This window comes from Dermacentor albipictus, chromosome 2, assembly GCF_038994185.2.
Source record: "Dermacentor albipictus isolate Rhodes 1998 colony chromosome 2, USDA_Dalb.pri_finalv2, whole genome shotgun sequence".
NCBI classification, from domain to species: Eukaryota; Metazoa; Arthropoda; class Arachnida; order Ixodida; family Ixodidae; genus Dermacentor; species Dermacentor albipictus.
The window spans coordinates 19,035,649-19,049,025 of record NC_091822.1 but is presented as its reverse complement, the minus strand read 5'-3'; the positions used below and the strand labels follow the sequence as shown (position 1 = coordinate 19,049,025).

Sequence of the window (13,377 nt, the reverse complement as noted above, 5' to 3'; positions counted from 1 at the left end):
CCTGCACACTCCTTTTGCACGCTTCTTTGTGTGGCTGTAGTAGCTACACGCGCAGAGAAGTTTAACCTCTGTACTTGCGGGGAAGCCACTGAGTCGCAGTTTGCACTTCCCAGATGGTGTCGTTTATGCATGCTTGCGCTTAGGCATATTTCACGTGTTCACCTCAAGTAAAACAGTTGCGATGTCCAGGACAAGGAATGCGAAAAACAAACAAACAAAAAACATTGTACTTTGGAGGCAACGTGGAGCTTCCGTTTTGTCAGTAGTTCTCTCGGCATTAGTGTCTGCTTTGCATGCATCACTCTTATTGTACAGTGCTTCGCTGGTGCATGGTGGCGGAATCTCGGCCTGGCAACTGCACGGGCCAAGAGCCAGTAGCAGCGTTTTGGGTGGGGGATAGCTCACACGGTGACAACTTATGAACTGATGGCTTGACGCGCAGAATGGTTAATTTTGGGGCTTTCACTATAATGACTATTCAGAATTTGACGTAATAGTTCTGTGGAATCCCACAAGGTGGACACAAGCAATTAATTAAGGGATTATGAGACGTCCACCCAATCATAGCAGTTTCTACAAAGGAAACCCATATGGGTTCCTCCAAAGAAAAGCCTTGCAGTCAAAGAAAAATTCGTCCTGGTCCGGTACTCGAACCCAGGACCACCACCTTTCCGGGGCAGCCGCTCTACCATCTGAGCTAACCAGGCAGCTAGCAGATGTCAGGGCGAAGTCGAACTTGTCAAGAACTCGTAGCAAAGGCAAGAGTTTGATGTAATAGTTCTGTGGAAACCCGCAAGGTGGAGAGAAGTCATTAAGGAAATATGAGACATCTACCCAATAGTAGCAATTGCTACAAAGCAAACGCATATGGGTTCCTTGAAGGAAAAGCCTCGCAGTCGAAGGAAGTCTGAGCTAGCCACCTAATTAGCTCAGATGGTAGAGCGGCTGCCCTGGAAAGGCTGTGGTCCCAGGTTTGAGTACCGGAGTACGATGATTTTTTCTTCATCTGCGAGGCTTTTTTTTTGAGGAACTCATATGGGTTTCCTTTGAAGCAGTTGCTACGATTGGGTGGATGTCTCATATTCCCTTAATTAATTACCCTTTCAGAATAATGAGCAATGTTCTGCGGTGTCCCGTGTGATCTGTTATATCAAGATTTGACTGTATTACATCACTACCACTGCATGTTCCCATGATCAGCTGCTGCTGATCACTTGAACATCGAGATAAAATGCACCTTGTGGGGACACAACGCTGCTTGTTGTTTGGTGCATTCACTGTGCAGCACTCCTATGGCATAGAACAACTTTATATGAGTGGTTTCAACTGTACAAGGCTGACACACTCTTTTCCATGCTAGAGAAGCGAGGAGAAAATGAACAAATAATATTCTGGCAATTTCTGCTAAAGTCCAAAACTGAAGCACGAAAAGTTAAAAAAAATTACCAATGACATTTTTATGAAACACTGTCCAAATGTCTTGTGTGGCTCTTTTAGGTTCTGAAAAATAAATATAAATAAAGAAAGAACGAAATCGCTTCCTTGCTTTAAAAAAGCTAATGCTGCCATGGTGGCAAAAGCCTCTGTGAGGTGGGATTGCGAGAAGTGACTGTGCTCTCTCCTGGCTGCCTTCTGAGGACAGGTCCAAGAGTACGTGCAGAAGCAGCGACGCAATGGCAAAAGCCATCGCAAATCGGGAGGCCCTCGCCCAGGCAGGCTGCCCATGCCGTGTTCGCTGGAAGCATCGTTGGCTCCACTCCCCTCGGCACTAGTCGCCACAACACTGGGCGGGGACCGACCACCAGCACCAACAGCTCCGCAGCCAGAGCCACAGCCAGAGCCGGAACGAGAGCAGGAGGTCACCACTGTGGACCCCTGGGCCGAGACAGAGGACCTGGGCTCCACCATGGTCTTCTCGCCCGAGGAACTGCTCGAGGTGAATTCGCATTTTTGGTAGCACAAAAGGATGCATTGCACCGAAAGCAATTGGTAACAAATGGCCCCGGGCCAACTTGCCCACACGTTCCACATTGAAGCTCCAAGTCTTAAGCCCTCTTCTCCTGTCAATTTTCACTAATAATGCTTGCAATAGTACACACTGTAAGATGTGGTTGATTGTGAATGACTGTTTCATACGGGGTGTGATGGGTGGGAATAGACCTAGACATCTCCCGAGAGAAGGTCGGATTGTTGAGAATTGTAAATCATGCCACTGACTTGTTCCGCTTACATAGAAGGGAAGGGGAACTGAGAGGAAGTCAGTGATATTGGCAATTAGCTTTCCTATGTAGAAGTATTGTTATATTGAAATTTTACCTTTATGCAAGGAAGTACAGTCACCTAGGAAGTTTTATTACGTGAAAGACGCCGCCAAATTTCCCAAATAATTGGGCAGTCAGAAAAAGCAAAGTCCAATGAGAAGAAATAAATAATTTGGCTGAATTTGTGACAGAAGATGCGGTTTCATGCCGTATCAATGATATCTCCACATCAGCGGTACAAAGTGAAGCCAGCTACACCTTCGTGTCCTGTCCGCACCATCAGCTGATGCACTAAACCCTCGTTGATTCAGATTCCACAGGATCGGAAAGAAATGCCCGAATTAACTGAAAGTCGAATTATCGGAAGTGTCAAGGAAACAGTAAACAAATGCTTACCACATCAACACTTTTTTATTTACTGAATCTATGAGCTAATCCCGTTTCTATTTTGCACAAATGCATTGTGGTAACTGCAATTCTTGTCATCTCGTGGCTGATTAGTGCTCGCAGCAATGAAGGCCTCGCAGTTTCCTTCACAGCGCGGCTGCAGTGCCTGTCTTCATCTGACACAGGCTTTTTACTACCGCGCCGACGTTCCTATTATTTTTTCCCCAGTGAGCTGGTTGCCGTCCATCGTGATGTAGCCGGTACTCGTCATCCTCGAAACTTTATCAAAAACGAAATTACTGTTTGCCACAACCACTGCTGAGGAAACTGCTGTTGATGTAATAATGTATTGCAACTATGCACTCGTGAAGAAGCACGGCCAGTGCGGTGCTATGCAAGGTAGTAAATGCAAGAATAAAGGCCTTAGAGGTACAGATAGGCACGATATTCAGGTGTTGCTGTCATTCGCATACAATTTTGACTGATGACCATGGAGATGTGGACTCTCGCTTTTTTTTTTTTTTTTCGGTGGACGCTAGCGCCAATTTTGCTGTTTCACGACGCACATTTGCTCCGGTCCGGTGCTCGCCAAGCTCTGAGAGTTGCCAGAATTAACCGATGTGCAGCCAAATACGTTCGAATTAACAAGAGTTTCACTGGTAGAGTCTTCATGGTAGTTACCGCTTCCACGGAGGGTGGCGGTTGCCACCTCGGAGTGAGTTCCTTTGTTTGCGCATCACAGTCTATGTCCCCGTCGTCGACTGGGCGAGCGCCGACGAGAGGGCTACCTCGTGGGAACCATACGAGGAAGGCTCATTGCCGTTTTAAGGCATAACGACACCAATGCCTAATCGTTCGCGTCTACAATCACCGTGTTTTTTCATTCCGCTGTCCTACTGCAAAGCCTTTGCAAGTGGAAGAGCCTACCCCCTTTTCCACGCGAGTAACTCCGCCGTGATTAGCAGTGCAACACTTGCGCCATCTCTCGTAATGTGCTGCAACCGCACCAATCGCCGCCAGTGCTTAGCTGCTGGGATTAGCTTGATTACAGGAGGTGCAAGAAGCCATGTATGAGAGTCGAGCATCCCCACAACTCTGCACCCATTTAACATTATCTGACCCCCCACACCTGCCGTGGGAAGTTTCTTGTTCTGCCGTAAGCTTCGTGAGGTGCACTGTGATTCATCTGCCCCATCATGGTGGTTGTGCAGGTGCCCGAGCAAGAGCGCCACCACCGCTCCTCGTCGCCGCCTCTGCGAGGGCGTGCGGTCGCCCCCGACGAACTGAGCGGCGAGGACGACTGGTCGTCGGACGCGGAGAGCACGGGCAGTGTGGCACTCGAGCAGCACCTGGAGGACATGGCTTTCCTGCAGGCCTCCTTGGATGCACGCAACAACAACGAACAACAGCAAGACGGGAGCGCACCGTCGGGCAGGGCAGGGGAAAGCGTCGCCGAGCGGATTGGCCGCAGCCTCAACTCGGTGGCCGCCTCGAAGGTGAGTTGGAAAATTGTAAGGCACACCAGCCTCTGAGCTGCGCAGGTGCTCCGGTCGTGGCCTTGGCATTCGTGGTTACTCTAGGCGCAATCTTGTGGAACACATACCAACACTTCAGTACATCGGGCAGGCACTGAACGTCATCTGTGTACCGAAGGAAACAATCAAGTTCTGTGCGACTCATCCTCGCACTCAACCGATCGGTGCAACACTGGTCTTTGTAGCCTGCAATGATCTCCTACCTGCTTGGGCTGAGCAAAGTTATGAAACAGCCTAGTTGGTGTGTATCTTTAAAGCCAAGCTCTTTTATCGGGGCAGCAGCACACGGACTGAGTTAGAGGAGAGGATGCCACACGGCGCTGAAAGCGGCAGAGCTTTCCTCACCTCTTGGAGTCGTCTCCTTACCGGATATCTTTGACTATGTGTACAGACCCCTTCAGCCACTGGGTGTGTACCCAAGGAGACAATTCTCTGCTTGCTGCTGTCTGCCCAGTGGACGGCTTCATGAGAACCCAACAAAGACACCAAGGACAGAGCATTACACGCTTAATGCGAAGATGTGGGATCGCCCCCTTCTGTGGAAGTTGTTTTTTCATCCACTTTCATTGCCATTGATTTATCATTTCTTTAATTCAATCAGAAGTACAAGTAATCTCCCCTTGTTGTCCTTGGTGTCTTTGTTGGCTTCTCATGATATGATTAATGAAAATCTCGCCTCTCGGTTAATCCCCTTTCTTCTCGTTCTGTAGACTGCTCGAGTGGCTGGAAATGTTCCACTTCAATGGTACGGCCACGTGTATGGGCCCATTCTTGTCCAGTCCCCCAGAATGGGTGCGTTACTGTGACACAAAAGGTATAGAAGCCTTAAATGCATTTAGATATGTGTCTTGCTTCTATGGGTATACACCTCTCGTCAGTATATTTCTCTCGTCAAGCGTGCTGTACATTGACTTTGTTGTCGTGACGCAGGCACTTAAAGGGGCTGACAACCAATTTTCGTGGTACCCACTTTTCTTAGTGCAAGTTAAAACTTACCGGCCAGAGCATCTAATTGTGAAGTAGTAATGCGAAAAACGGCGTGAAACATTTTTTATCGGGATTTTTCAATCTGCAGTGAGGATGAAGTCGTTCACTAGAAGCATGCTGAAAACTGATAGGTGGGCGCGATAGCGATTACAGGCCGGCACTAGTGGGAGGCAGACAAGTGCGGCCACAGGTGTGAGAAAGTACTGTCAGGGTGTCTACCAACTGGGACAACCAGGAAAACCGGGAATTCTGAGGGAATTTGAATAGTCTGGAAATACTCAGGGAATTTGTGCTTTTATCAGGAAAAATTCGCTGTAACTTTATTCAAAGGGAATGAACGTCATGTTAGTGCTGGCTCCAATAACAGAGGAATTGCAACGAATCGTCATTGACACCGTGTCATCGGCACGAGGTATTGTTAGAGTAGTTAACGACCGATTTGCCAGACGCCCGATTTTTCGAACATGCCCGATAATTCGCACGGCTTTGCGGCACCATCACCCACGCCATATAGTCAAAGTATATTGATCTGACTCCAGGTCTGAAATGGCATTGATCAGAGCCACCATCGCCACCATATTGATTATCTTGCCGCCTCGAATCGGCACTCTCACACGCAGATCCCCGATAGCCGTAGCCACCACCGCGGCAATGTTAAGCCTAGTTGCTTCTATGTTCGCTATTAAGCTTCTTGCCGTGCGGTGCTGTGTATTTCATTGAAAGAATTCGCCGCTGGCAGCAAGGGCACCGACTCCGCCTTTGTAAACCTCGCTATTGGCTTTGAAGCTCGCAGTGCACAGCATGTTGCATAATTCCAGTCTCCAAAAGTTAGCTTTGCCTTACTACAGCAGTGGTACGCGGTGAATGATAACAAGCGTGTGAAGGGGCAATTGTCACGGGACACAGTATGTATTCCTTAATTACACATGCGTGCTCCCCAGTCTCCTGTCACAGTACGAGCACCGATATGCCTAATAAGTGTACTGGCAGGCCTTAGGAGCTTTTTCGGACGTGCCTGTGGCAATTTTATCCCTTAAGGGCTGGTAAAGACGTGCATTCATTTTTTTCGGACTGCCTGATTTTCAGATGTTTTTGCGGCCCCTAGGGAGTCCGAAGAATTGGCCGTTGACCGCACAAGTGACCAAGAGAATGCTTCAAATGATCCATGGGGTGAACGCCTGGCAGAAGGAGGATGAGAACAGAAAGGACCGACGCACTGAGGAATTAACGGGAAAGGAAGCATGCCGCCGCCTCTTTGAAGGAGCTTGACCTCAAAAAACAAAGTGTTGGCTGACGCCGAGATGCAGGTGTCCCTCATTCAAACCAAAATAAACTCTTTAAAGCAGTGAAACCCAACACTGAGATTTCGGTCTGCTGACTGTTGGCGCCTTCGTGTTGATGCCTCTGTCACACTGTACCGACGCCGACGTTCGGCGGAGAGCTCGGCGTTGATGCAGTGGGACAGAGGCGCTGACACGAAGGTAAAAAAACGCACTCATTTACAGCACAACTCATCGATGGCATTTTGTATCACCGGGAGATAGTAAAACTTTGGGTACTTGTGAACTCGCGCTACACTCGCATGCATACAACTGCATGTACGCCACTATGCATGTGCGATGACGCGAGCGCCGTTGATTAAAGTGGACTTTCTTTACTTCATAATACATATAGAATAAAGTGCAAGTGTCTTATGATATATGAACTGCAGTTTTAAGCAATAATTATGTTGTACTTAATGACAGTCGACCTAAATACAGTAATCTCTTGACTAATTTCAAAGTACGTACTATCAAGATTTCAACACCAGCAGGCCTCGCCACTTGCTGGTTTTTCTGACTCTCTTTGCCAATTTAAAATTATATTTCCTACTTAAAGCCCGAACAGCGTGCTGTATTCTATAACAAGCATCATCCTGGTTCACAGATTGATCCCTGAATCAAGATAAATTTTTTTTATTATCTGGGCTTCTCTGAGAAGCCAGTATGGGTTTGCTGTTACTGTCGGGTGGAACATAAATGGTTCATTTTCATTTAACTTGCTCTACGTTGGAAATTTCTGTAAAACTGACTTGCCATATTCCAAAAGGACAGACTTGTGGGGTGGTTGGCATGGCACTATTTACACAGTAGCGCAGAAGCACATGGATGACGAAAGAAACAGATGGGACACAGCAACAATGAAAGAAATAAACGGGACACTACGGTGTGTCCCGTCTGTTTCTTTCGTTGTCCATGTGGTTCTGCACTGCTATGTAAATAATTGCCAAATTCAGATGTTCTCCTTCATATTGGTCTTGACAGTATAGTATGTGCCATGGTAGACAGCACCTGCATAAAGCATTCACACTCATAACTATTTTTGGTGCATGTACAGGCAGGGTCAAAAGTTTGTGGTATGCAGGTTCCACAAAAAAGCCACTTAGCAGCCCCCCCCCCCCCCTTTTTTTTTTGCACCCATAACAACAGTATGGTGCTTGCCTATGCTGGTACATGTAGCACATTTGAAATACAGGCAGTGGGCTCAAGCTAATAAAATATCCTTCTTTTTATTTTTGAGCGCCTGCCTTCTGTAAACTTTTTACCCTGGCTGTTCTTCCTCTAAACTACTGGCCAACTGCTGTGCGCAGCAGGTGATATCCTTTAAAGTGGTCAATGAGGATTTCAGTACGCTGCCTCGGTCTGCATGCAGCTGTAGAGGGTGAATCTTTCCAGGTAGACGGCATCAGCGTGCCACCTCCGCCAGGGCCCGCTTTGGAGCAGCAGCCACCGGACGGCAAAAGCGTAGCAGCAGGCAGCGGCTGGGGGCCCCTCACGTGGGGTCTCGCTCCCAGCGGGGACCAAGAAGGACTGAAAGAGAAGCCTGCTGCTCCAGCGGCATCCATACTCCCTCACCCAGCGCAAGGTATGTGTGACGCATGAGCTTGCACCCAACAAGTGGCTTACTCGAGGCCAGTCCCATACTGATACGTCATGGCCGCCATCTTGTTTGTTGATCGCCTGTTTGAAGCAGCACGCATGTTGCTACCAACATGTCATGACGGTTTTTCCACGCCTACTATAGGCAAGATCGTAGATCGTTGTTCGAAATACGTATTAAGTTTGTGTTCCCCGCGGCTGACGATTCGGCGAGGCCTAGGCCAATTGCATGAGGCTAAACTGAACGCAAACTGAATACGCATTTTGAAGAACAGTCGCCCAAAATGCCCCCAAAACAAGGAAATCCATGTCCCACTGACATGGAATTGTTTATGGCGCTTGAGATGGCCTTTGCAGCATATGGAGTGTCAGGCATCGGGCCGTGATTGAGCGATCCTCCGGGAATACGCATCTCTTGCTTTAAAAACGCTGGTTTGGTGCCACCCGACAGGCATCCTATCGCGTGGGGATTTGGCACCGGCCGTAGATTTACGCTAAAAGGTCATTATCTCGATAGTTTGCCTTCAGGCACACGAGCTACGATCACTTTTGCACTCGGCGTCGGACACGTCAGCGAGTACGCGCAACAGCATGCGCTGGAGAAATGCTGCTGCATGCGCTGTTGCTCTGCATCCGGTGCCGAGTTACGCGAAATTTTGGAAAAGTGATCGCTTCTCCGAAAGAAATTGACCAAGATTACTGCGCTACAGCTGTGCTACCACCGCTGGTCGACGCATGCAGCGCACTTTGCACTGTCGGAAGTACGGTTCTATATCCTCAAGCAAAGTAGGCTAACGGGATTTCGACAGTAAAGTTTTGTTCTGCAATACATTACCTACCTGTGCTGTTTCTTTTCACAACAACGAAATTCTCACGAGAGTGAATTTTTCCACGTTCCCCACCAATTTCGTTATTGCGAGGTTCAACTGTAATACAAGTAAAACTAGAGGAAAACATTTATTTAAATTGCACTCTGTACTTCAATCACACTCTCTTCCTCAGCTGCCCTCCCAGAGGTACTCATCCTCTGCGCCATCGAGTGTATTCAAAATGCCGCACTTCTTGAATGCGTGACGCACAAGGTCCTCTGGTATGCTGGCCCATGCGTCCACAATCCACTTGTATAGCGTGGCTGGCAAAGCCTGCCTCAGCCGCCCGGTCGGCGTCGCTGCAGGCTCGCCTGAGCGCATCCAATCTGCGTAACACCGCTTGACCGCGTCCTTGAACAGCTTGTTCACGCAAACATGTAAAGGCTGCAGCTGAGACATCATCCCACCCGAGATAACGGCAAGTTCTGTGCCGGATTCGCGCAACAGCCTCTTCACTGAGTCGGTCAAATGACAACGAAATACACGAGGATGGACGGGGACGACAACGGTGCACCGGGCCGCCTACACCAGACGGACTTTATCCAGTCGAGCACAAGATTCTCGTTCAACCAGCCTTTCTCGCGGCATCCCACGACCACATTTTTTTTTGGCTCCTGACCTTTAGGCACTGTTTTGTGCTTGAAGACGACATAGGGCATGCGTCTGCCGTGCACGACAACATGACGGTAACTCGCGTTTTCTTGTTTCCAGTGGACGAGACATAAACTTGTTTAGAGCCCTTTTCGTGCACGGTGAGGGGCGATGGCATGTCCAGATAAACTGGCGTTTGGTCAGCATTTCCGATTTGCCCTAGCTGGAAGTTTTCAGACTTGCGCAGCGAAATAACGTGGCACTGGAAAGCCACAAGCAGCTCTTCGAACGATTTGGGCAGCTTTTGCGAAATCAAAGTTTGCGGGCGTAAGGAAAAACCAGCACGGCACATGTAGCGATAAATCCAGTGCTTGCTCGCTTTGCAAGCAAAACTCGGTAGCCCTTTTTCTCTTTCAAGCTCCTTAGCTTTTGCCTGCATAAGCTCCACGCGCACAGCTAGATGCGCGGCTCGCTGTTGGCGTACGAACTCCGTCAGGGCGAGTTCGATTTCCGGGAATGTCCCACTCTTCGGGCTGCGAAAGCTTCTGCACTTCCGCAGCACGCGAAAAGGGCTTCCTTCTGCGGACACCATCTGCGAATGCTTCCCTCATTTACGCCAAACTGCCTCCTGGCCGCACTGTTGCCGATGTCCTGTATGGCTAAAATAACCTTTCTCTTGAAAGTAGCTGAGTACTGTTTTCGTGGTCTGGACATCTTGGTCCTTTAATGCAAAATAAAAAAGATGCACTTCGCGAAGCGTGGTTTGCACGTGTGCTGCCAAGGTGCGCACTCAACAATAAAGAAACGTTGCTGTAGTCACGCAGCAACAACGAAACCAAGCCTTAGCCACGCAGCAATAATGAAGCCAAAACTTCTAGCCCAAGTTTCTGACCAATTTTCATTCAGATCCGCATGTAGTATGTGGCGAAAATTTGGGATGCTAATAAAAGAAAAAACCCCTCTTACTATGCACAGGTTTTTACTGTACAGAGATCAGTGCACTTGGGAAATATTTGAAGCCATTTTGATACACGCAAAAAAAGAAACAGTTGTTTCAGCACACTGTCACTGCTTTGGCACAAAAAAAAAGAATTCTTGTATCTAATGCGTTAGGCATGCTATGTGTTCCCAAAGTTCTCCCCCCCCCCCCTTCTTTCTTTTTATTTTTTGTGGGTGCGTTCAGTTAGAGGAAAGAAACAATAAGCTAGTATGCTTGCTCGCCAGTGCACTGTGTGTGTTGCTCTTTTTTTATGGGCTTCGTCTAAGTGCTGGTCCTCCAGAGTCTAAACTATCATCATCATCATCATCAGCCTGGTTACGCCCACTGCAGGGCAAAGGCCTCTCCCATATTTCTCCAACAACCCCGGTCATGTACTGATTGTGGCCATGCCGTCCCTGCAAGCTTCTTAATCTCATCTGCCCACCTAACTTTCTGCCGCCCCCTGCTACGCTTCCCTTCCCTTGGAATCCAGTCCCTAACCCTTAATGACCATCGGTTATCTTCCCTCCTCATTACATGTCCTGCCCATGCCCATTTCTTTTTCTTGATTTCAACTAAGATGTCATTAACTCGCGTTTGTTCCCTCACCCAATGTGCTCTTTTCTTATCCTTTAACGTTACACCTATCATTCTTCTTTCCATAGCTCGTTGCGTCGTCCTCAATTTGAGTAGAACCCTTTTCGTAAGCCTCCAGGTTTCTGCCCCGTAGGTGAGTACTGGTAAGACACAGCTATTATACATTTTTCTCTCGAGGGATAATGGCAACCTGCTGTTCATGATCTGAGAATGCCGGCCAAACGCACCCCAGCCCATTCTTATTCTTCTGATTATTTCCGTCTCATGATCCGGATCCGCAGTGACTACCTGTCCTAAGTAGATGTATTCCCTTACGACTTCCAGTGCCTCGCTGCCTATTGTAAATTGCTGTTCTCTTCCGAGACTGTTAAACATTACTTTAGTTTTCTTTAGATTAATTTTTATACCCACTCTTTTGCTTTGCCTCTCCAGGTCAGTGAGCATGCATTGCAGTTGGTCCCCTGAGTTACTAAACAAGGCAATATCATCAGCGAATCGCAAGTTACTAAGGTATTCTCCATTAACTTTTATCCCCATTTCTTCCCAATCCAGGTCTCTGAATACCTCCTGTAAACACGCTGTGAATAGCATTAGAGAGATCGTATCTCCCTGCCTGACGCCTTTCTTTATTGGGATTTTGTTGCTTTCTTTATGGAGGACTACGGTGGCTATGGAGCCGCTATAGATATCTTTCAGTGTTTTTACATACGGCTCGTCTACACCCTGATTCGGTAATGCCTCCATGACTGCTGAGGTTTCGACAGAATCAAATGCTTTCTCGTAATCAATGAAAGCTATATATAAGGGTTGGGTATATTCCGCACATTTCTCTATCACCTGATTGATAGTGTGAATATGATCTATTGTTGAGTAGCCTTTACGGAATCCTGCCTGGTCCTTTGCTTGACAGAAGTCTAAGGTGTTCCTGATTCTATTTGTGATTACCTTAGTAAATAGCTCGTAGGCAACTGACAGTAAGCTGATCGGTCTATAATTTTTCAAGTCTTTGGCGTCCCCTTTCTTATAGATTAGGATTATGTTAGCGTTTTTCCAACATTCCGGTACGCTCGACGTTATGAGGCATTGCGTATACAGGGTGGCCAGTTTCTCTAGAACAATTTGCCCACCATCCTTCAACAAATCTGCTGTTACCTGATCCTCCCCAGCTGCCTTCCCCCTTTGCATATCTCCCAAGGCTTTCTTTACTTCTTCTGGTGTTACCTGTGGGATTTCGAATTCCTCTACACTATTTTCTCTTCCATTGTCGTTGTGGGTGCCGCTGGTACTGTATAAATCTCTATAGAACTCCTCAGCCACTTGAACTAGTAATGATATTGCCAGCTTTGTCTCTTAACGCATACATCTGATTCTTGCCAATTTCTAGTTTCTTCTTCACTGTTTTTAGGCTTCCTCCGTTCCTGAGAGCATGTTCAATTCTATCCATATTATACTTCCTTATGTCAGCTGTCTTACGCTTGTTGATTAACTTGGAAAGTTCTGCCAGTTCTATTCTAGCTGTAGGGTTAGAGGCTTTCATACATTGGCGTTTCTTGATCAGATCTTTCGTCTCCTGCGATAGTTTACTGGTATCCTGCCTAACGGAGTTACCACTGACTTCCATTGCACACTCCTTAATGATGCCCACAAGATTGTCGTTCATTGCTTCAACACTGAACGACACTCTTGTGGGCATCATTAAGGAGTGTGCAATGGAAGTCGGTGGTAACTCCGTTAGGCAGGATACCAGTAAACTATCGCAGGAGACGAAATAAAATTGTGTGATAAAATTGCATAAACAGGCCTGGAGTGTGGCCTGATCCCGGTGACCAGACCCGCCGTGGTTGCTCAGTGGCTATGGTGTTAGGCTACTGAGCACGAGGTCGCGGGATCGAATCCCGGCCACGGCGGCCGCATTTCGATGGGGGCGAAATGCGAAAACACCCGTGTACTTAGATTTAGGTGCACGCTAAAGAACCCCAGGTGGTCGAAATTTCCGGCGTCCTCCACTACGGCGTGCCTCATAATCAGAAAGTGGTTTTGGCACGTAAAACACCATAATTCAATTCAATCCCGGTGACCAGAACCGGTAACGCACTCCCTCACCAGAGCAGGATTGGCCACCCTGGTGCAGTACTTGGCCACAACCTCCTATATGAACAACACAATCAAACCCCGGTCCTTAGTCCCCAGCAGCTGTGAAGCAACTGACCACGGCGGCGGTTAGACCTGCGACGCAGCAGAGGCTGCTAAGAA

The 13,377-nt window shown here is 47.9% G+C and overlaps 1 protein-coding gene across 2 annotated transcripts in view; it reads left to right on the top strand.

Moving 5' to 3' along the window:
- LOC135918462 (DIS3-like exonuclease 2) overlaps positions 1-13,377 on the top strand; it is a 266,232-nt gene that overhangs the window by 140,408 nt on the left and 112,447 nt on the right. For both annotated transcript variants that reach the window (XM_065452101.2, XM_070533505.1), the window contains 3 exons: positions 1,643-1,936; positions 3,860-4,144; positions 7,885-8,074. In XM_065452101.2, coding sequence (XP_065308173.2) covers positions 1,643-1,936; positions 3,860-4,144; positions 7,885-8,074 — 769 coding nt within the window. The remainder of the gene's footprint in view (positions 1-1,642; positions 1,937-3,859; positions 4,145-7,884; positions 8,075-13,377) is intronic.